Source organism: Sphaerodactylus townsendi, linkage group LG05, assembly GCF_021028975.2.
Source record: "Sphaerodactylus townsendi isolate TG3544 linkage group LG05, MPM_Stown_v2.3, whole genome shotgun sequence".
Lineage (NCBI taxonomy): Eukaryota > Metazoa > Chordata > Lepidosauria > Squamata > Sphaerodactylidae > Sphaerodactylus > Sphaerodactylus townsendi.
Window position 1 is genome coordinate 83,883,392 of NC_059429.1, and position 24,833 is coordinate 83,908,224.

Below are 24,833 nucleotides of genomic sequence, written 5' to 3' on the forward strand. Positions count from 1 at the left end.
ACTTGGGGAGGATTTGCTAAAAATACTAGCGGGGGGGAGGGGGCGCAGAGAGATGGCTGGTTCGGGTGATGCTCCCCACTGCTGCTTGGAGGAGAGATTAAGGGGAAGGCGCCAGAGACCTACACAAGGTTGGGAAAGGTCCAGTTGCCTCTTCTCCCGGAGAGGGAAGGGGACAGAGCCCTGTGCTTCTTTGCATAGAACGAGACTTGCCAATTTGGCCATAGTTGCCTTGCAGGAAAATTCAGGTTTTTTCTCCCTCCTCCCCTTAAAACAAAACCAGTCAAGCAAGCAGATGCAGTGGTGGGATTCAGCAGGTTCGCACCACTTCGGCAGAACTGATTGTTAAAATGGTGCTTGTAAACAACCAATTGTTAAATTATTTGAATCCCATCACCGGAACCGGTTGTTACATTATTCGAATCCCACCACTGGGCAGATGCCTTTAAAAATAGTTGGGAGGTCATGGACTTCTGGGTTGGTTGACCTCTTTGGAAAGGCTTCCTTGACCACTGCAGGACAGGGAGTGCTCCCATGGCACCCATTTTGTTGTGGTATACTCTATAACCTTTTCCATTGAAAGCAGAGAGGTAGCCACTGTACCACCGCAGAGCATTCCATTACAAAGAAGGGCCAGGAAGTGGAAGCAGATGAATATACAATTCTACTTAGATCTTTTGGTGGAAAGGGGTATAGTAGCTCTCCAGGGTCTTAGGTAGAGGTCTTTCACATCATCTATTGCTAGATATTTTAACAGGAGATGTCAGGGATTGAATATGGGGCCTTGTGCATGCCTAGCAGATATCCTACTACTAAGTCATGGAACCTCCTCCCCGAGCACTACCAGTTTCACTGCAGCTGATGCAGTATCTCCACAAAACAGATGACTTTTGAGCTTTGCATCTAGTTCAACCATAATGGGGGCAATTGGATATCTTAAAGCCTGGGACATGCAAATTTTGTCTGTCCATTTCTGTGCCATGCAGCAAGGCATCTTGTCGCTAAAAACATACCTCCAAAGCAAGGTTCTAGATCTCATGACAGTATTAGATAATACAGGATGAGGCTTTTTAAACTAAAGGTAGGTGTTGGTTCTTCCTAACAAGTGCTTCCTAACGAATGCTTCAGCACAACTAAGGACAGAGATCCTCCCCTTCCCTTTTCCTTTCAGCTAAGCTGGTAGCCAGTGTTTTTGACTAAGCACAATTCCCTGATCAATCCAAATTAATATGATTTTGTAAATGTAGTCTTTAAACTTCGGATTAGATCTGAAGAAGAAATTACAATTCATTCCCCTTGTTCACAGTTCCCAAGTTAGACCAATAAGTTTGTTCTAGACGATTTGGCTTACTGTCAATATTGAAAGGCAGCCACTGAAGTCTTTTAATAAAAACACACGCTGTGAGGAATTTTCATACACGTAACTTATTAGCTCAAAGAAATCTCAAGTTGGGTCCATATATATTCACCAAATGTCTCATTACACTCCATCATGATCTTAAAAGATTTTACCAGAGCACCTTCTTGCCTATATTATCATACACACAGAGTATAGAGAATGGTGTTCTAATTGTGGCTCTCTCTTTCTTATGAGCAGCAATTCTTAAGCTGTACTCTGCAAGAACACAACAGAAACAACTTTAGCAGTACTACTAAAGCTGTTTGCAGTGTTGGAGAAGCTGTGTGGAAGAGCCACACTACACACTACATGCAAGCCTTCTGAGTGGCCTTCTATGGGACAGCTACAATGTAAAAAAGTCCAGAATCTCAATGTACTGTCTGACCAACATTGCTAGGACATGGAGCACGCATACATCAAAGAACACCTTCCTGCTATCTAACAATGCTCCCCACTTGACCTTTACCTCACACAGTTATTTTGTTTTGAGTACACAATACAACTCAAGTAGATTATAGGAGTTAAGCAGCATCTTTCAAGCAGTTTCTCACATGGAGACCATAAGAGAAAAAACTGTGGTTATTCCCAAAGAACAGTCCAATTAGAACAGTAATGTGCAACGAAAAATTTAAGAAGCATTGTTCTAGAAACTTGCCAGCATTCAATTTCCATTCAACTTCTCAGTTTCCAAAAGCTCTTCTTGTTTGAACAGACTTAAATGATTGGCTCTAGGGAGACTGTGGAGCACAGTATGTGCCTGTGAATATTTTAGACTGATGGTTTAATTGAGCTTTCTGTTTTAAGCATCCTTACCCCATCTGGGGTCTTTGGAAAAAAATGCATTACAAATAAAATTCCAGCTGTTCATTTTCAAATAAAAATATTTTCAGTGAAAAACATATAAAGCTGAATTCCATTTTACAACAAAGATTAAATATGGACGAGGTGGGAAGAATGGAAGGCACAAATTAGTGACAGCAAAATACCTTCATTGGAAAACAGTGCACTAGTAACCTGTTAAGCCAGGTGCTGGTACCCTCCTTGGGGTCAGGAGGAGGGCTAGGAGATTGCAACCTGATACCAAAAGAGTTCCTGATCCTGTAAAAGTTTGCTTCATATATGGCGCATTTTTCTAGCACAACAGTAAGAGCCAAACAGTTTCTCAGGGCAGGCTTAATACTCATCTGTAAGGCAGCTGTAATTATTCTTGGAAGGGCTGTCTCAGACAGAATAGCAGTAGCAAGAAGAAACTGCTGTATGCACATTCCCTGTGATAGGGTTATTTTTAGTCTAAAGCATCTCTGACAGCCACAGATAGACAAGCCTTACTCATCAATAAAGTAATGCAAAAATCATAGCTCTAATCTTGAAGCTGATTCACAATCTCAAGCATGTTGGGAACCACCAGAGAATTCATAAAAGTACTATGTGTGGAGGGGCTGCCAGATTGCTGGAACTGAACATAAGGGCACATAGGCTGCCAGATTGCTGGAACTGAAGCTAAACATAAGGGCACATACTGATTATCTTTTCACAAGAACTATTTTTTCAGGTGTGGGGTGAGATCTACAGTCCCTGTCACCACTCCGCTACGGTCAGAAGTACCTGGGTTTGACTCCAACATGAATGGATGTTAGCTGCCTTCCCTTGCTTCAGCCAGATTTTTATATATATATATATATATATATATATATATATATATATATATTTTATATATATTCAATGACTGTAAAAACAATGAGCTCCTCCTCACTTTTACAGGGCAGGGATATATAGGTAGGTAGCTTAGAATCTTCTTTATGCAAAAACATTTATGGCATGTTATGGCAACCTGGAATTCTGGATGCAGGAAGGGTGGTGATTTTGCAGTTGGCAGAAGGGGAAGCCAATCAGTACTCTGCACAGCCTGTTTGCATTCAAAACAGCTGCGCCCAAGCTCAATTCAGCTTGACAGTCTGTGTGCCCACCTGAAAAGGTGTGTGAGAGAGAGGGAGGGAGAGTGCATTCAAAGCAGGCTCAGTGCTCAAGATGTCATGTACAAAGTGGAGGGAAAGAACCTCCAAATTAAATCAACAAAGCATTCAGCCCACATCCTCTCCCTGGCATGGCAAAAAAGTGCTTGTTTCTTCAAGATAATTTGCCAAGCTGCCATAGTGGCAGCATGTCCCATGGTGGCAACATCTTCCTGGGGCTTTGTTAGGATTTGAAATCAAACCACTCTTTCTTGCTGTGAAGCTGGAGAAAGGAGTATAATGAGAGAGGAGCAAAGAGGTGGGGTTGTTTGCATGTGCTGCTGTCGTTATCTGTGCATGGAGCTAGGACAATCCCTGATCTCAAAGAACTTGGACAGCCTTGAATTTATGTTGCAAGGCCTGGGAATCTAGCTGTGTGATCTGGAGCGGATAGGGGTTCTGGATGGCACTACGACATTCTACTGTCTTTGCATTCCACTTAGCAAATGAAAAAGACAATTTCTGTGGGTGGGTGGCACAGAACAAGGTGAATTCTTTCATCTGAGCAAGACACTCTACCCTCTTGAAACATCTACCTTTTGACAAATGCCAGGCACTAATTTCCAAACTACTGCAAAGGATTCAGCTACCAGCAGGCCACATCTCCCTTCTTCCTTCTGCTCCCTTTTGGTTTTCAGCAGGCGCTGCCAAATGAATAGCCGGTGATGCGAGACTCTCCTCTCAGCACTCCTCCCTCTCTCGGGGAGAAAATAATTAGCAGCAAACAGTTAACACTTTGCACTGGATTGGCACTTCAACTTGTGATGCATAAATAAATAAATAAATAAATAAATAAAGGCTGGCTGAAATATAAATAAACAAATAAATAACACATGTAACACTTCTGCACACCTTCAAAAATAAAAAAGAGAAACTCAGTGCCGGTATCATATAGGGTGCTTCCCCCAACTGCTCCTTCCTCTGTAATGTTTCCATGCTTTCCCAACTGAATAGGTTTCACTCAAAGGGTCCTCAAAAGAACTAAATCAAAACCAGAAGGGAGAGTTTCAAAGTACGCTACCTACACCTACATAAAGCTGGAGGGAAACAGCCAGTGGCATCATGGCCACCACCCTCCTCACTAGCAAATGTGTCAAGTTTTCAAGCACTTCGCAAGGCTTCAAAAACTACATGGCAGGAAAAATGGGAGTTGGGAAGAGGCACAAATAGGCTACATTTCTCAAGTTAGCTTGATGGAGATAACCCAGTTTGTCACACTGAGAAACATGGGTATGATGAAAAGATGACACACTACATGATTCATTGAAGTACAGATACAAAAGCCACAATACGGTACTTGGGCTGGGCTTTCCTCTTACACAGGCAGGTCAGTGCTGTTATGCCGAGTTTTCCTGGAAGTCCCATCATCCCTAGGCAGTGCCCTTTGCAAATTAGACATGGCTGCTGTTTTTTTAAGGTCAATGACCGCATAGGAATCTGTCCTGCGGGCGGGTTGAGGAGCAGAAAGCGGGGTCCGGGGGACTGGTGTGCTTTGGCGCCCTTTGTGAGGGTCATCTTCCAGTTCCACCTGGATATAATTGAGCTGCCTTGGCTGCTCCAAACAAGGCCGGCGGAAGTCAAAACTGAAGATGCTGGGTGCACCACTGCAGCGCCGTTGCACACAATTCTCCCTGCGCAAGCCCCCGCGCAGGGCAGCACTTTCCGAATTCATGTAGTTTTGTAAAGGGTCATCTTCCTCAAGCTCAGGATAACCATTGGGGGAAGGGGTCATTGCATCGCCAGAGTCCTCCTCATCCTGGTCCTGCCTCAGTGGCTGGCATTCCCACACAGGTGGCAGTGCGGGCAAATTCTCATAGTGCAATAGGGTGGTTCGGCGATGAGAGCAACTGTGGGGATTCAGGTTTTCTCGGGCAATTTTCAAACGCCCACTGCCCCCACGACGAAGCAAGGTTCCTCGAGAAGGCAGGAGACCATTGACATTTTCGTACACACACTTGGGTGTGAAGCACTCATTTTTGCACTCATTGTTATTGTTAGGGGTGCAGATGTGTCCTGCACACTCCCAGTGGGGTCGGCAGAAGCCATCACATTTCATCATGTGCCTGTAACCTGGGGCAGGTCCCAGGACAAATTTCACCTCGCCTGGCTGTAGGTAGACTTGGGGGTTCCGATCCTCCAGGGAACAACTGTGGTTGGAGTGGGGCACAGCAGGGTGGATTTCAGGCAAAGAGTGCATGCAGTGGTGGCCCCTCCTCTCTCCCTCACCGCTGCCTGTGTTCACATAGGTGTGGGACTGCAGAAGAAAAGAGATTAGAGGGTGGTGATGAAGGAGCAAAACAACAGCTGGCAAAAAACAAATATTGGACAGGCTGAAGGACTAAGAAAAGTGCTGCAGATATGGCTGGAAATGTCTATTCTGGGAACAAAGAGGAGATATGTTCAGTAGGGGGTCTGTGGGATGATAAATGTCCCCTAAGCTATTTAGGGTCTTAAAGGTTTGGCAATCGAGCCTGGAAACAAATGGGCAGCCACCGCAGATCTTTCAGCACTGGACTCATACAATCCCCATATCCAACAGCCAGGCGGATGCACTTTGAACCAGCTGAGATTTCCAGACCATTTTCCAAAGCAGCTCTATGTAAAAAACATTACAGTAGCCTGACCTGGGTTTTGCCATGAAAAGTCGAAGGCAACAGGAAAAGAGGGATTCCAAACATGAGATGGATTGGTTCTGGCCTGATAAAGATAGCCACAGCCCTCAGTTTTCAAGATCTGAGGACGGCTGTTAATGATAGGACATTTCAGAGGACATTTAATTCATAGAGTTGCCATGAATCAGAAGCAACTTGGCAACACTTAACACATACACACAACCTGGATGCAGTATTAGCATGAGCTACTATGGCCACATCATATTTTCAAACAACAGAAAGAAAATGCTGCTCTCAGGTGAGACTCTTCCACTGTGCAAAGTCTGTAAGTTCTGCACAGATATCAATTTTTCCAAGAAAAATCTTCCCAGAGGTATAAGGATCATTATAGCTGAAAAGGAAAGGGCTTGTGTGGGTTGGGGGCGGGGGATAGTAGTGAATAAACTGGGAACTAGGAAGCATTTCTACTCCAAGGAGAACAGGAGACATGGTCTTACTTGCTCATCAGGGACAATTAGGGCATGTGTAGAGTCCTCACTAACTGAGGAATGGCGTAGGCTGCTCATGGAGGGATGTCGGGCAGCAGGGCAAGATGAGGCCTCCCCAGGAAAGTTGTGGAATCCATTGGGATATCCTGGAACAGTATATCCTACCGCTGAGAAAAAAAATTAGGTTAGCATTACATGATCAGCAGAGCTCTGAAACTGGCCTTACATAAGGATGCATGAACCTTTTCTCTTGCCAAGAGAACAAGAACTACTTGATCGGAGGAAAGTACATCTAGATTGGGTGATAGAGATTCCCACTTTAAGGGGACAGTATATAACTTACAAACCTGGCCAGATGATGGGCCATGAATAGATGTATGACGTACGGTCACCCCCCACCCCCCAAGCAGCCACATGAGGGGCATTCTAATCAAGTCAGATATTAAGGCCCTGATTCTCATGCACACCTTCTAAAGGAGAACTGATGGAACTCCAACAGAAACCACATGGGAGTCTAAAACTTACCTGACAATTGCTCTCATTTATGGTTACCATATGGAACACAAGTGGAACTGATTTTATGACAGAAATGGCAGCAGGCAGCTAGCCAGTTGGGAAAACAAATCCCAAACAGATGAAATGCACAGCCTTGTAATATCCTAGAGTTGCCCGAGTAACTGGATTATACAACAGTAGTGAACTGGCATGAGGTCTGAGCAGCGTACAATGGAAAGGCTGAACTCTTTCATATGCTCAACTAAGCTTTGCAAAAGAAATTGCTAGTCTCTAGATCCCAGGAAAGTTTTAAAGAGTCTGCTTGGCCACACCAAATATTACGAGTTGATTGAGACCTCAAAAAGGAACCAAAGAACAAAAGGATAGCACATAACTATGCATGGGCCTTACTGTTGGGTGTCTGGGGTGTCCGAGTCAGTTCCAGTTCAGCAGGATGACTACTTCTTGTGATGACAACAGGCTCCTCAACCACACTGATACTGTTACACTGCATCAGGTCCTGCAGCAAGTTAAAAATCTCCTCAGCTCGTGAACACTTGAATGCAAAAATTCCTAAACAAATGGCAAAAGGGCATTGGAGAAAAGGAAGAAGAGGGTTTGTTTTAGTGCCAACACAGTTGAATTCTCTAAAGAGAAAACTATATTTTTGAGACACAGAACACACTTGCACAATGTAACATGACTAGCTTGTGAAACTTCTTGTCACAGCAAAAACCTCTCGGGCTACCTAACTGATATCAGTGAAAATTTATATTAATTGAATAGACAAGATTAGTTTATAAGTAATGGATTAAACTGCAAACCAGAACTTAAATGGGTTAAGGGTAAAAGGAAATTCTCACTTGCTGTTTTCGAAATCATTAGAGGATTTATTTATGGTGTTTACATCTCATACTTGAGCCTCAAGGCACTTACAGTGCAAAATCCTAAATTAATGTGTGTGTTTTTTAAATGAAGACAGTAAGCAATAACATCAAATACAAGCAACACCAAAATTATCGATGTTTTCATCATGCACCAGAAGGCTAGCAGTAAGAGGGCCTGGCAGATGTCCCTAAGGAGCAAGAGGGCCTGGCAGGTGTCACTGAACAAGCCCTGCTCCTTGACATCATCAGCTGACCTGACTAGCACCATGGTCAGTGCATCAAGACCTCCAGAAATGGTACAGGGGAAGGCATGTATGCAGAATATGCTCACTAAAGTATTTTGGATCAAGGCTCTTTGCATCTTGAAAAGCAAGAACCTTGACTTTTCTTATTTTCTTCTTTAAACAACTAGCTTTGGACACTGAGACAGACCAAATGTTTGGGAATGGGAAGATGGGATAAGTCCTGACCTGTTTATTGCCCCATTCAGACAAATGTATATTATACAATATTTGAACATGTTTAATTACAAACACTTCAGTGCTGCAGCACCCTAGAAAGACAATACTCTTGTCACACCAGAGCATGATCCAGAACTGCTGTCTGATGAAAAGGTGCATCTTTTTTCCTTACTGAAGTACTATTGCTTTTCCAAAGGGTTTTTTTATACCAACAAACCACCAAAACATAATTTCTCCTACAATTCAGTGTGCACTAAATTATATTCAATGAATCCAAAACATATTCTTACGTTAAAAAAGGGAGGAGCATAAGACAAAAGTAACACCATTTTCATTGCTAGTATTAAATAACACGATTCAAATTATGTAGGTAGCTGGGCAGACACAAAGACCATTTCCAGAAGTAACTGTCATTGCATCCTTTTTATTGAGACAAATCTCCCACATTTGTGTGTATGTGTGTATGTCTTTTACATTTGTGTGCATGTCTTTTACCTAGTGAACATCCATGAAGAAATTTGGTAACACCAAAGTTTGATCACAATTTCACAATATCTTGATTGAACATGACAAGGGTGATGTTTATAATAAATCCCAGTATATCTTTTTCACACTCACACAAAGATTTAATAATTGCCAAAAATAAAGGGAATGCATGCGCTGATCTTGTGTGACGAGAGCCCACAACAGGCACAAAGCATGAACAGGCTCTTCCCCATCTCGTAGCATCTGCTCAGTTTGGGGCCTGATCCCCTCCTCCAGGCCACGAAAGTCTTTTCTCTGACCCTAGGGTGAATCAAACTTGGGGAAAATGTTCACCCCTGTTCCTTCTTGCCATAAATATTTCTATCAATCGACTGATTGTGCTAAGCTAACCGGACACTGGCACGCACAAACACACACACACACAAAATCCCCATAGCAACAAGGACAAGAGCATGGCAACGACAGCTGCTTTTCTGAAGAAAAATATTCTTGCCGTCTAAAAAAAGTAAAAAAACCCAAACTCCTTCCCAAATGCATCTACTTCCTCAATGCAAAATTCCCCATTGTAAAATTTTACATGACTCATACAAAATTGGTTTAGTATAACAAATCTCTAAGCAAAAAAAGGGGGGGGAAGGGGGGAATACAGATTAGTCAAAGAACATTTACTTGTGCCTGTGGAGAAAAGCCTGCTAAGATAGTAGGGACCTGCTAAGATGAGCTGACAGGTTTTTTTTAATAATAAAACCTGGTTTTCTACATAGACTAGTCTGAGCGTGACAGAAAATAAAAGCAAAGGGGGCAATATTATTAGAATGTATTGTTAAAGGCTTTCATGACCGGAATCACTGGGGTGTTGTGTGGTTTCCAGGCTGTGACAGATGTAGATGCAGGAAACAGACTTGACAGATGTAGGAAAACAGCAGGAGAAAATGCTACTAGAACACGGCCATTCAGCCTGGAAACCACACAGCACCCCATTATTAGAATGACACAGACCAAGAAACCCCAGATTGCTGATGCAGACCAACAATATGCAAACCAGGCACCTCAGGTATGAGAGTTCTTTTTGCTTCGAAACAATCATGATCTCCTCTCAACATAAAACATGACAGTGTGTTAAATGTGCACTAAACTGCAATTCTCTTGCAAATTAGAGAAAGTGGAGAACTGAACAGAAAATTTAGAATCATTCAATAAACCCAACTGTCAGAAGATTCCAGATGAAACAAAAGGAAGTACTTCACAACCAATTAATTAAGAAATTCACTGCTATAACATTTGATGCTGTCCTTAGCTTGAATGGATTTTTAAAAAGATTACATAAACTTATAGAGGATGTCTCTGTCTGTGGCTATTAGCTATGATAGTTAAAAATGAACTCATGCTTGGAGAATGATGTTCCTGAACACAGGTTGCCAAAGACAAACAAGGAATAGTTATTTCCATCATATCCTGCTTGTTAGAAGCACCTTGCCAGCTATTGATAAAATGCTAGATGGACTTTTGACCTGATACAGTCAGGTCAGTTACACTTAAAATTTGAATAGCTGAGAAGAACTTACCCCCATATTTTCTGGATGTCACATTCCAAGTTGGATTACCCACCCAACCATTACCAATTTCACATCTGCTTCACTTAAAAGAAAGCTAAAGTTCATTACAAAAGAAGCATATATATATGAAGTGATATAGTTACTACCACTATTGTATCAGACCCTAACACAATTCCAAGATTTGAGTGAGCTCACATTTAACCTCAGGAACAATCCCAATGTTGTGAGTCTTACTTTCGTTACCAAGATCCAACATTTAACTGATACCTGAATAGAATTGTTGGTAAATAAGAACCAGTTTCACTATGCATAAGAATGTATGAATTATTCCAACTTGCCTCCAGCAAAATATTTTGAAAAGATACACATACCTTGTCCTGTCTGACAGCGACGTCCACTCTCAAAGGAAAAGAGGTTGGAGTCATAGCCATACCGGCGCAAGCAAAGGTATGGCCACCGGACAGCATCACGTTTCTGCGTGTGCAAAACAAGTTCCCTCTGCGTCAGCTCCATAATCCCTGAGCCCAGCTCACTGCCTTCATCATCAACATTTGTCACCTGCAAGAACACCAAAAAGTACTGTCAAGCTCTCCAGGCATTATGTCAAATGGGTCATTTACAAGATGAACAAATGAGATATACAGCCATATGCCGGCTAGAAGTGTTTTTAAAGAAAGTATAGCAATCAAGCAATTGATCACTCACTTTCTTCTTCTATAAGGATATGAAATCTATTCAGAATGACTTCAATGCCAAGAAAATATAAACCTGGAAGCTGCTCATACAATCCCAAGAAAGATCTCCAGTGCCCAGGAAGTGATTCCACAGACCCTCAACCTGGAGGCTTCCAGGTTGCTAATAGCAACTATGGCCATTTAGGCACTTGTGGTCTCCTTCACATTAAGTATACATTCCCTTCACGTTGGGATCTCGGTTACATCCCCCCCCCCCTTCAGACCCCCTCTTCAGAACTTAGCGTGCTTCAGATCAGACTCTCCCTGCAGTTTCCAAAACTAGTTAGCAGCTTTTGTCTCCCTCCGCAGGGAAAGCGAAGGGAATCAGCATGCATGCAGCTTCCTTTGGGTTTTTCCACTTCTCCCTGCCTTGCCCTGTCCACAAAGCAGCACTTCTGTCCATTCCTCCAGCCAGCATTTCAGGAGGAACAGTGGGACTTCTTTATTTTTGAAATTTAAACTATATAGGTCTATTGCAGGAGCAACAGACCATTGAAATGCCCCACACCCCACCCCAAGGAGGCTAGCAACTCCTCTCACTGGAGGTTGTAGAAACAACAAAGAAGTGTGGGTAAGGGGACAGGCAAAATGGTGGTTTGGCTCATCAGGAATATTGTGTAAATGAAAAAAATGTGGGAAAACCCCACTATGGAGCAAACAGTCTCGGGGGAAGTTCTGCATGCATAAAGGGCTTATGTTTGTTCTTTGTGCAGATGTGTATTATAAGCTCAAGCCAGATTCACAAGCTGCCTAAACAGCTACAATTTCCAGTGGACCCAATCTAAAAGTGTCATCTCATGAAACACAGCCAAATTTCCTTTCTTTTTCACTGGGAAACTGAATTGCATGCCCCATGATTGTTTCACATTAAAAAGTCATCAGCATTTTGAGGACTAGAAGTTATACCACTTCAGAGACTGGCCTGAGGTGGCTCATAACTAAAACAATACAACAAAACTACAGAACTATTAAACAAACCATTAAAATCAAGCCAGAATATAGAAACACATGATTTTAAAAAAAGGACAGAGGATACAAAAATGCAATTGAAAAAATACTTGAACAATTGCAGAAGACTATGTAAATTGAATAAATTTATGCTACCTTAAACTTTGTAGGGTGGTTGTCTGGAATACTGTCTTTGCACAGGCAGCTACAACAACTCCCCATGATGTCAACACCTTGGACAAGTCCTAAAATGTAAGAAAAAAACAATTAAAATGTCCGTCACATCCAATTCAGCTTGTAAAAGCCAATATAAAACCAATAAATGAAATGAAATGATATAAAACTAAAGAAAAACCCCACCTTCCACTTCTAGTTAAACCTTGTAAACTTTCTGTCCATGGTTGCAGAGGAAGGATAGGGAGAGTACAAGAAGATGTGGGAGTGATAGACAGATCATCTGTAACAGAATGTGTTTAGCAAGAACGCTGATTTTTAAACAAAAGAATATTTTCATACTCCATTAGCATTGAGCATCATAAACTACAAAAGATGGCTGTCACAGACAAAAAAAAAGAGAATAACACAGCCTTATGGAACAGTTTAGTTACCCACTCTCTTTAGGACCATGGTGGCGAACCTTTGGCACTCCAGATGTTATGGACTACAATTCCCATCAGCCCCTGCCAGCATGGCCAATTGGCCATGCTGGCAGGGGCTGATGGGAATTGTAGTCCATAACATCTGGCGTGCCAAAGGTTCACCACCACTGCTTTAGGATGACACAATGAGAAATATGTCTACAACAGGCCCTAAGGTAGGATCTCAAAGACAAAATACAGTTCTAGAACCTTCACGCTTGGCTTCATCCTTACCCAGCCATGGTCTTTAGTATTATTAAGGGAAAAGAAGGAATTCCCACTTTATTCCCATAGTCCTCTGCTGGGTGTCATGGTAACCAGGATGTCAGGAAGTCTCCTACAACTTCACAGGATCTGTGCCATCTTTCACCTGATATAGAAAATGGAATTAAGAGGAACATAGTGAATGCACCATTTTCTATTCCCACAAATTGTTATCACTCTTTTCTTAATGGTGCTGTAAGGCATGACTCAATCGGAAATATTTGCTGCTGCAATTTATCTTTGTGAATATGAGAGTCAGAAATTCACCATAAACAATAAAGAATGACTTCAGAGAGGAATAGTTACAACATTTACTATATTCAGCCCTAATCTAGTTTCCCATTTCAATCCTCTGCATTGCTACTGTATGCTCGAAAGCATAGGAGGAAAGGAACTGCCTTTGAAAAATGATCCATGTATCCAGAGCAATTTTTGCAGGGTTTGGATGCCAGTCAATTGATTGCATACTATTTGACTGCAGGGAAATATTAGGAAATATTGTCAAATATTCCAGGAAGTCAAGAATATCCTTGTGTGGGTAAAGATGTTTACATTTTTACTCTTTGTATCAAAAATTGATGCAATAGCAAAGGCTTCTTGTTTCCATCTCCAGCAAGGTCAAAGTTGACCAGTTAGGAAGAGATACCCTGAACTCTCTGTAATCATAATTGCATTCAACAACTGACTTCTGTCATTTATAGTCAATACAAGTGGTGTATTTGTTCAACTTTAAATTTTAAGTGTTTTGTAATTATTTGAGCCGTCGTTGGGTTTAGGGGATAAAATGCAAGAAGAACAGTTCAAAATTCTTAGAATCCATTGAAATACATTTGGGGGGAATTGATAATAGTTGACTATAATGATTTAGAATTTATATTCTAATGTTACACACAACATTTAATTGATGTTTTGCTATTATTTACAATCTCTTTCATCATAACCATTCTAATAACTAAAACTTTAAACAGCTGAATGCTCAAATGTAAAACAACTAAGAACTAGTAAAATGCAAAGGTGTGGGGGTGGGGACACAAGGAGGATGGGCTGTGTGCTCAGTCTGAGCCAGGCTTGGATCCAACTAAGGCCACGTTCACAGGCCCTTCACATGGAGATGGGAAGCCAGCATGCTCCTCAACAGGGTGGGTCACAGATGCTGGGGGGGGGGGAGTAGTGGTGCCCAGGGCTCGCTCTAGACACCATTGTAACAAGCTATGCCTTTGCCTAAATGCATTTTGGATCTAGAACTGATGTAGGGAAAGTTAACTGCTGCATTAAATGCTAGCAGCCCTGAGATATGACTGCCACATAACTTCAGTGGTTATGATCATGAGACTCTTCATTTATATATGCATTGATAGTATAACTTAATTCAGTATAGTTGAGAGGACTTTATCCAGTGACTGGCCTACTTCCATACCGAAGTTTTTTTTCTAGAACTGATCATATAAGGAATAATCTTAACTTAAAGGGTTAACACTACCAGGAGCTATTGGGGCAAGTGTATATGCCCACACAAAGCAAGTTTTCAAACTGTACTCCAAAGTTTCCTCAATGAGAAAATCAGCAATGATGGGCAAACTGTGGAAAAACAGCTCACTCACCATGACTAATTTTTCCTTGCACTGGACAACCTGACACTAAGGTGGTCCCTGGACCTAAGGACATTAGGCTGGCCTCAACCAGAGTCAGGGTCTTTTCATCCCTGGTTTCAGCCTGGTAGAACTCTCTATCTGTTAACAGGACCTTGTCCAGTTTCGCAGGGCATATAAGACAGAAATGTTCCACTGGTCTTTTGGTTATGGGCATCTGTCTACTGTCATAACATCAGTTGGCAGCCTCCCGACCACTCACCACTGACGGCCAATTGGACCATTGTTATTAACATCAATGCATTGAACCATCTATTTATAGAATACCCCTTCTTGATTACCTGTTTTGGGCTGAAGGGTATTCATCGCAATCTATGATAGGAAGTAAAATGGAATTGTTTTATTTCATCTTATGTTGGCCTTATGTTGCATTTTAACTTAATTGCAAGCTGTTCCAAGCCTGGCTATGGGCAGAGATGGGAGTGGTATAAGTTTAATAAAAATAAAATAACAAAACAACCACTACCACCTCAGAGGAGGACTGGATATGTTCCACTTACTGGCTGTAGCTGAAAATCCTGATTCCTCTCACACATAATATGAATTATCAACTTAAAAACTGGAAAACAAACAAGTTTATTGTTTCCTAAGCTCTCAAAAAAACAACAACAACACACACACACCACCCTTTGTTTGCCCTTCTTCAGTCCTCAGGAAGCTCACCTGTCTTCCATGTTTATGTTGGCTGTTTTTCCTGTTGCCTCCGGCTTGGGTGTAAATTACACTTCCTTTGCACAGGCATGAAGTGCCAAACATTCTGGAACCAATTAATATATAACACATATCACTACTGTTTTGGGGAAGTGTCCTTCAGGCTACACTCTTAATGTGGGTCAGAATATTTTCAACAGTGGTAACAAATATACAAAAATATACCAGGCTCTGCTCAATGTTAACCTAAAATCAAAAGAAAAAAGAATAGTAGGATTGTAGCATACTAACAATTAAAAAATAGTGACTGCCATACTTTAAAATTAATTTAGCCAATTCATCTCTCAAAATGTAAAGTGCTGTTGCGCAACTGAAAAAATAATCGAAATATCCTCTCTCTCTCTCTCTCTCTCTCTCTCTCTCTCTCTCTCTATATATATATATATATATATATATACACATAAATTAGATTCTGATTGTCTTCACACAAGACAGTTACAGGAGACTGGGTCCCTAAAAATGAGCATAGATCACTTCTTTTGGAGGCTCTTTTCCCCACTGATTAAGAACAGCTTCAGTAAAAAGGTTGCCAATGTGTCAAAACAGTAGTATTTTTAACCGAATGCAATAGGAAATTTATTTCATGACGTATGCCCTGTTACTATATACTATATTAACATGTGATAATTTGCTCCAACTCTGGAAGTTTATTACAGAAAATTTTAAGAAAAGAACTGACACAAAATATAATTAAACTAAGGTAAACCAATATCAAAACATAACAGCCTTTAACAATATCCCCCAGTTTCCCCCATACAAACTGTATTTTTATGTATGAATGTGTGTACACAAATACAGCTAGGCTGAATACAAAAAGATGCATTTTTCCCCAAGTGGTGTATTAATGAACCTGGGAAAATATAATGAGCCTGAGAAAATGTAGATCTGTAATAAGATGCAGTCCTGCAATCCTGTAAAAAGCTATGGACATTTCTAGTATAAAGCAGCAGATTTGAAGCAGCAAATGCATAGGAAACAAGCCAGACAGGATTAGTGAACTATCCATCCTAAACACTTAGCTGTGCATATGCTGTGCCATCCCTGGAATCAAAGTTGTAGACTTGTATTAAAGTTGAAAAGGCTGCCAAATGCACACTACAAAAAACTGCCTAGCAACCATAGAGGCAGGCAGGATTTCTCAAACTGGAAGTATCCTCAAACACAACACCATACCATGAAACCTGAAGACAGCTGTTATGGTGTATTGCATTTAAAGGTTTTTTAAATCATTCTTTCAATAAAAGAGAAAATATTTGCTTTATGGCCCATTCCAGGGGAGAGGGAGGAATCACTGGCAGGAGGCGATGCAGCCCTATTCTGGCAGAAATGCCATCCCTGGGGCACTCACCCTGGCAGAGAGGCAATTCTGCCTGCTGAGATGCCTGGACGTGGTGCAGAGTGCTTTTTCAGCACCCCTGTGCCACTGCTGGCCTCACCGGCATAGTAGGGGTGTTCTGGAGGCATGCGTAGGGGTGGAGCTGACCTTAGTTGACTTCCACCCCAGCTTTGCCTCCAGGTACACAGTGGCCTGGGACATGGGCTTACACCACACCATTGGGCACAATGGAGGGTTTTTCAACTGAAGGGAAAGGTTTTTTAAATTTTGCCTCCCTGCGCCGCCAAAAAGCCCTCTGGAGATGGTGGGTAGCACTGCAGTGGTGCTAGTGCCAACTACCAAGGGCTCTGGATTGGGCTGCCCACCACGTATAGGAGTATATTTCTCCCAATGAAATTTATCTCTGAGCATCATTGATCAAGAAACAAAAAGGCATGCATGCATTAATTAAAACAAGCTTGATCTCTTTCATGTGTAAGCTCGTCGCTTGACTGTATATATTTTCAAGTAGAGATAATTAATGTGATGGAGGTAGGGAGAGGCTGGGAGATGTGTTGCATTCTACCTCAAAGAGATTCAAATAAGTTAGAAAAACATTAGGGAAATGAACTTCCCAAAAGGAATACTGAGCCCTAAGGGTTACTTAAAAGTGGAGGAGTATTGTTGCCCACCTGACTGAACCTTCTAAGCTGATCTTGAGATGGTGAAGGAAATAAAGGAAGTGACTAAAGCAGATACTGCTGTGATACGGAGAAGATTTCAACTATCCTCATATTGCCTGGGTAAATATGTGTTTGAGTCATGCTGTAAAACTGAGATTCCTGGACATTGTAAATGACTGTACACTGGAACAGCAAGTCAGAGAGACAACAAACGGTGATCTTGAATTCGGTTCTGAGCTGAGCCCAAGATCTGGTGAGAGACGTAGATGCTGTTGCACCAATTGGGAGCAGTGACCAGAATGCTATTAAGTTCAGCATTCACATCATTGGAACATTACTCCTATAATAAGGTTGCCAGCCTCCAAGTGGGGACTGCAAAACCACAAAAGTTACAACTGATCTCCAGATTACATAGATGTCTTGTTTATTATTTCTTTAAAACATTTATTCCACGAATCCTGGAAAAATGGCTGCTTTGGAAGGTGCATTGTATAGCTATATACCCTACTGAGGTCCCTCTACTCCCTAAAGTCCACCTCAAATATCCAGGTATTTCTAAACCCAGAGTTGGGAACCCTAATCTTAAATCCAAAACTGTCACATCTCATTTCAAAAGGATGACGTTTACAAAAATGAGCATGATAGTGAAAAGGAAGCTGAAAGAGAAACACAAGAGAGTCAAATTTCTAGAGCAGTGGTTCCCAACCTATGGTGCGTGCCAGAGTGTTTGGGGTATGTTAAAGAAGGACATAATGGGTTTGCCAATATGGGGATACAATTTTAGGAAAATGGGTTGCTAAGGGGTACATGAGTGAAAAAAAGGTTGGGAACCACTGCTCTAGAGGATGATTGGAAGCAATTTAAAATCACACTAGCTGAAGCATTCCACAGGTTAGGAAAGGCACTGCCAAGTCTAAAAGAATGCCTGCATGGTTGTCAATGAAAGCCAGGGAAGCTATAAAAAGCAGAGGTTTCTTTTTAAAACTGGAAGGTCTGACCCAATGAATTTAACAGAAGGGACTACAGGTTCTGGCAAAAAAAAAAAAGTAAGTTAATAATTTAGGCATTCAAAAAGAGAATTTGAGAAGCAGACTGCTAAGTATATCAAGACAATAAACATTTCTTTAAATATATATGGAGCAAGATACCAGCCGGAGAAGCAATTGGACCTTTGGAAACTGCTAAAGAAAGATGGGAAGAAGATGGCAGAAAAGCTCAATGAATTTTTTTGCTTCTGTGTTCACTTTGGAAAGCCTAGGGTTTGTACCCCCACCACAGACACTATTTTCAGGAACAGAGACTGAGGAACTGAGCCAAATTGAGGTAATGAATGACTGGGGAAACTGAAAGCCAGGTCCTGATGGTATACACCTGAGAGTTCTTAGGGAACTTACAGTAAATATGAGATTGTTGATTTACTAACCCATGTATGCAAACTATCACAAAATTCAACCACTGTACCAAAAGACTGGAGACTAGCAAATGTTACACCAATTTTTAAAAAGGGGACCAGAAAGAATGCAGGAAATTACAGGTCAGTTTGTTTGTTTGTTTGATTGATTTCTAAACCGCCCTCCCCCATGGGGCTCAGGGCGGTGAACAACAATGATAAAAACAGCTTAAAATGTAACATAAAACTGATTAGCAGCAATAAAACCCGGAACCGCACAGAGTCAGATGGTGTTCCACCCTCCACCCTCCCAACCATTATGCCCACAGGAGGCCAGATGAAATGGCAACGATGTATTTAACCAGGCTGGCCAAATGCCTGTCAGAACAGGTCCATCTTACAGGCCCTGCGGAAACTCTGCAGGTCCCGCAGGGCCCTGATCTCCCTTGGAAGCCTCTTCCACCAGGTAGGGGCCAGGGCTGTAAAAGTTAACCTAACATCTGTCCCAGGTAAATTTGTAGAAACTGTAATCCAAGACAGAATGATTGGGCACATAGGGGAACAAAGCGTGCTGAGGGAAAACCAGCACGGCTTCTCCAAAGGGTAGTCCTGCCTCACCAGCCTTTTGGATTTCTTTGCGAAAGTGAACAAGCATGCAGGTTATAGTAACCCAGTAGACATCATGTACACAGACTTTCAAAAGGTTTGGACAGGATACCTAACCAAATAAGTTATCTTAGGAGTCATGGGATAAGAGAACAAATTCTCTTACAGATTAAAAATTGGTTAAGAAATAGGAAGCAAAGAGTAGGAATAAATGGTCAGTTCTCTGAATGGAGCGATGTAAGCAGTGGATTCCATGAGGGTTTATATTAGGCTAGTATTTAGTTTGTTCATAAGTGATCTGGAACTGGAAGTTCACAGATGACACAGGGTGGTGAAAACCAATGACTGTGAAGTACTCCAGGAGGAGTAAGTGGACAACAATGTGGCAAACAAAGTGCAATATTAACAAGTGTAAGGTGATGAACACTGGAACAAAAAATCCCACCTTTAAATATATGTGAATAGTGTCCAAACTTGATGAGACTGAAAGGAAAAGAGATCTTAGGTTCATAGCAGGTAACTCAATAAATGTACATACCAAGCATGCTACAGGTGTGAAAAAGGCAACTCTTATGTTGGAGATAGTTAGGGAAGGGACTGAAAATAAAACAGCCAGTATTATAATGCCCCTGTACCTATGGTATGGCCTCACTTGGAAAGCTGTGCACAGTTTTGGCCCCTGGATCTCAAAAAGCACACTGTACAGCTGAGGAAAGGCAATCAAGATGATTATGAAGGATAGATCTCTCAGTGGCTACTAATCATGGGGTCTAAAGGAAATAGCCAAATCTCCAAGGCTGTAAACCTCTAAATATGAGTGCCAGGAGGCAACATCAGGGTAGGACCTCCAGAAGAACGTGTTGTCCCCTGTAGGAGACAAGTTGCAGGACTGGGCAGATCACTGGTCTGGTCCTGCAGAGCTCTTATGTTCTTCAGCCTATGTGCATTCTGTGTTTGTGAAAGTGCAGAATCTGCAAATACTGGCATGCTGAGAATCACAGCTGTGGTTTTGGTCAAAACTAACGGACAAAGACAAATTTAGAAAATGTGGCTGTGTCTACTGAACATGCATGCTAGTTTTTCACACTGCAGCTAATTACAGGATCTGTACAATGTTCCCAATAAAATCGTACTATTTGAAGCACATCTTTTCTTTTTATTAAAGTCTGTGTAAACTTCAGAAATGTATTAAGTTAGATCTCAGCAGTTTTTCTGCTAGTGGGAAAGGAAGGAGAGGTTCCCTCTGACCATGAAAAATAGGGTACATTTAGGGTCATGCAGCCTGAATGTACAAAAGCCATGTGAGACAACAGCTGTGGGGGCGGGGGGGGAGCACTCGGGTGAGACAACAAAAAAAAGCTGCTGAATCCAATACACTGTCAGGAGGTGAAACTCCTCCCAACATATACATGATTTAACAAAACTTTGCACATGTTTCTATTTGCTACATTTTATAACATAAGATTTTATCAGGCTAGAATGTAGATCTACAGTCTTGAACATTAAAAGAAATGCAACACTTCAATGGAACGTCAATGCACTGCAGAACTCTCTTCTCCCAGTGATAGCTATTATTTGCACACTAGCTCTACCAACTACCCATACATGGCATATAAACTCATCCCCCCTTTCTCTTTCTCTTCTTGCCCTGTGCCACAACAATTTGTGCCCCACCTCCCAAAATAACCTGAACCTGGAATAATAATTTGTATAAAACAGAATTTTTTTGTAATCAAACAAGTATACCTTTAAGAATGGGATTTGGATTTCTGTGGTACAGAAGTCTTTCTATGTACAAATGAGAACTATTGGACAGTTAGGGTGGTCACTACTAGATATAGGACTCTTTCCAGTGGCTACTACTAATTGACTGAATAGAACTGCTGACGTTGTCCCTTTGTCTTCTTCTATTTTGCTGAGATTCTGCAAGTTGTTCTAGTTGATTCAGAAGAGCGACTACCAGAGGTGCAGCTGGGCCAGAGTACCTGCAAGCATTCTCCTGGCTTCTTTTTTTCTTTACTACTACTACTGAATTCCCAGCTGGCGGCACCCTTCCCACCTCCTTTAATTTTTTTCCACTTTATTTCTTTTAGGTACCTGTAGCAGGCTGCAGAACAGTGTCTCTCTGTTTGTGGAACTACATTTCCCAGGGTCTCCTGGGAAATGTAGTTCCCACCTGAACAGGAAAGCCTGTTCTCCAGCCTGCTCTCGGGTTTCCCAGCAAGTAAAGTGGGGGCCGCTGTGGGGAATCACGCTGCGGCCACAAGGCTCCCCCCCCCACACACACAATCTCTACTCTTAAAACTGAACAGGCTGCAGAACAGGCCTTCCTGTTCTGGTGGGAACATAATGTACATAGCAATTCCCCGTTTCTTCTTCTTCTGCTGCTCAATTTTCTAAAGTAAGTGTGGGGGGGGGGCGCCGTGGGGAGGGCGGGGAAAAGGGGAGAGGCCAGGGGATTTTGCGCCCCCCCCCCCATGATTCAAATTTGTGCGCCCGGTGCATCGCGCGCCCCCTTCCCCCTGGGAGATTCGCCGCTGGCGACTACCACTGCCATTTAATCTTTACACATATGTTTGTTTAGTGCAGGGCTTATAGAATTCTCTCTCAGATAGCCTTCAGGACATCCAATTCTATCAGCCCCTACCAGCATGGCCAATTGGCCATGCTGACAGAGGCTGATGGGAATTGTAGTTCCTGAACATCTGGAGAGCCGCAGGTTCCCTACCCCTGGTTTAGTGTTTATAGACTTTTAATTGGATATTGTTTTTATTATTGTAATTCACATGGAATCCAGTTGCAGAGAAAAGCAGGTTAAACATATTCTAAATAAATACAAATAAACAAACAGATGTGGATATATTATTTATTTTAATGCATTTTTATCCCACCCTTGTTCCAAGAAACTCAGGGCAGTATATATCATTCCCCTCCCCACCCGCCATTATAACTTCAAAACAATTATGTCCTTGAAACAACCCAAAGACATAAGATAGCTGAGAGACAGAATGATTGGCCCAAGGTCACCCAGCGAGCTTCATGGCAGAGTGGGAATTTAAACCTCAGAAGTTCAAATCCTAGTCCAGCATTCTGAACACTATACTGTGAAAAGACACTGAAAATAACAGCAGATATCTGTAATGATCATGCTAATTAATGTGAAGTTTTCCAAAAGTATCCTACCCCAGATTATTTAGATATCAGTTGAAAGATAAACTACATAAACTGAAAAAAATACAACTTTTGATCATACTGTCTCAGAACATACCCCAAGTCGCACTTGTTTGGAAACCCCTTTATTCTTTTCTTTACTACTTTACAGTGCAATCTCTAACAGAGTTCCACTCTCATGAGCCCACAGAAGTCAATGGACTTAGATAAGTATAGCTCTACTTAGGACAGCAGTGTTATGATCAGACTATATACATCATGTAGCTACTCTGAGGTTAAACGTCTTTGATCACAGAGCAGCTGGTGGTGTGTAAAAATTATTTATTTTGTGATAAGCACTGAAAACCCACAAAGACCGCTTGATTTGTAGTTCTAGAAAAATATGGCTTCCAAACCAATAATGGTCTTCTGTTTAATAAGCTAGTGGCTTTCTAACATCACAAACTTAAGGGTCAGTAACAGAGATTCATTTCATAATGACTGAACAACACTGTCCATGATCTGCAGAAAGATGATCCTACTGAGTAATATTTTACTTGCCGTCACTAAACTTCTGCTCTGTCACAAAAGATAAAGCTGATGGCATACTGTTATTCTAATGATAACACTGGCATTTGGTTGCATGTAACAAACTCTAGTGAAGAATTGTAGAAGGCAACAGAAACAACACTATGCTGCACCACCTCATTAGCTTATCGACATGATCTATCTTAATCTTTATTTAAGGCAGATAACAAACATTTCAAAATGCAAACACACACAAACAAACTGAACATATATTGTGACAGTCTTGTAGAACATTAAAAATGTAAAACCTTTAAAAAGAATATTGTCAAATAAGCTTTTATGAGCCACAGACCAAATTGTCAGATGCATGAAAGCTGATCATCACTGTAAATGTGACTAAATTATACAAGGTCTTTGAACATGCTAAAGGTTACAGGTTCATACGTTTCCAGAACACTCAAATATTAAAAATATAATGGCATATGTAAAAATATGTCCTACCATTAAAAACCTTGTTCACAGAGTTACTTGAAAAAGAGCCCTCTCCTTTTTACTCCAGTCCCTCTCTCATTCTTCACAAAGGAAACCCCACCACCTGGCCATATGTTTATCATGCACTCTTCCCTGATGGGAATTCTATGGCTATCCATATGCAGTTTTGTAAAAAGATATACACAACTCATAACCAAAAACTTTAAAGGACAAGACAGATGGTGGCGTAGATGAGTGTGGTTCCCAATCACTCTACTAGAGCGGAGTGTTGTGACATTTGGAACCCACTACCCAGTTCTAAGCCCTAAAATATTCAGCCTTGCTCTGCATAACCCTTTGTTGCTACACTATCCACAACCAGAGCTGCAGAAATCCCACAAGCTTATAAAATGTTAGTGTTACCTGTGAGTTTAAAATATGCAGGCCTGGCTTTCCAAAAAAATGTTTTAAACCCTGACCCTCTAAACCTTTCGGTCATTTCTTTCAATGGCACAGCAGGGGGAAAATGTAGGAGTATGGCAGCTGACGGAAAAAAGCAAGCACAAAACTCCTGTATGGATATTCCATTGCTAGTGATAATATATTTGCTTTTGTAGCAGCAATGACGAGGGGAATATAAGATGCCCAGCAGTACGGCAGCAGCATATAAAGGATGCTCTCCTAGTCACTAGAATTGTGTGCCACAATGCCAACTATTTTCCAGTGTTCAGTCTGGAAAACAGGGCCAATCTTCAAAACATGTTTACTTCTGGGGCAAAATCACAAAGAGTTCCCAGAAAGCAAAAACAATGATCCAAGAATACAAAAAGGTGGCAATGAACGGGCACGTGGCTGAAAATTAGGTATTCATTAACGACGTGTAGCAGAATGACTGATGGGTGAAAAGAGAAGAAATGAGGACGTCAAAAGGCGGAGAGTATGGGACGGACGGGCGGTGGGGGTCAGAGATGGGAGAGCGGCGTTGAAGGCAGCTGAATGGAGTGACTGGGGACCGAGGGTGAAGGTGAGACCCATGGCCAGGGGACCGGGACACCAAAGGGCAGGCTGAGGGGTCCAATACCTGCGGCGCTGTCCAGGCGCTGCGGGAGCCGCAAGGACGGAAGAAGCCCAGGCGCCGCTGCAGTCCTTTCCCCCAAAGCCCAGCTCAGGCCCTGGTCGCCGGGAGCAGCGAGTACGGCCGCAGCCTAGAGCGTCTCTCGCCGGCAGGAGGACCCGGACCCAAGTCGAGAAGAGGGGTGGCGGCCAGTAGGGGGAGCTGCGCGCGTGTCACTCTGAGCGGCCTCGCGCGGGAGAATGGCGGGACGTGCTGGGGACGGGGGACGCGGAGCATTT

The 24,833-nt window shown here is 42.0% G+C and overlaps 2 protein-coding genes across 4 annotated transcripts in view; one reads left to right on the forward strand and one right to left on the reverse strand.

Annotated features, from left to right (window-relative positions):
* FRS3 (fibroblast growth factor receptor substrate 3) overlaps positions 1-24,652 on the reverse strand; it is a 38,689-nt gene extending 14,037 nt beyond the window's left edge. The window contains exons 1-8 of one of the 3 annotated variants that reach the window (XR_007244491.1): positions 24,562-24,652; positions 15,290-15,383; positions 12,948-13,083; positions 12,232-12,320; positions 10,765-10,951; positions 7,415-7,576; positions 6,518-6,675; positions 3,945-5,662 (exon numbers count right to left, since the gene is read on the reverse strand). Coding sequence is in view for 2 of the 3 variants with exons in the window: in XM_048496177.1 (XP_048352134.1) it covers positions 4,724-5,662; positions 6,518-6,675; positions 7,415-7,576; positions 10,765-10,951; positions 12,232-12,297 (1,512 nt within the window). In the remaining variant the exon portion in view is untranslated. Of the gene's footprint in view, positions 1-1,338; positions 5,663-6,517; positions 6,676-7,414; positions 7,577-10,764; positions 10,952-12,231; positions 12,321-12,947; positions 13,084-15,289; positions 15,449-24,561 lie in introns of those variants that run through there. The other 2 variants (XM_048496177.1, XM_048496176.1) reach the window with 2 other exon arrangements.
* PRICKLE4 (prickle planar cell polarity protein 4) overlaps positions 24,465-24,833 on the forward strand; it is a 35,775-nt gene continuing 35,406 nt past the window's right edge. Inside the window, exon 1 of the mRNA XM_048496175.1 lies at positions 24,465-24,504. The gene's annotated coding sequence lies outside the window, so the exon portion shown is untranslated. The remainder of the gene's footprint in view (positions 24,505-24,833) is intronic.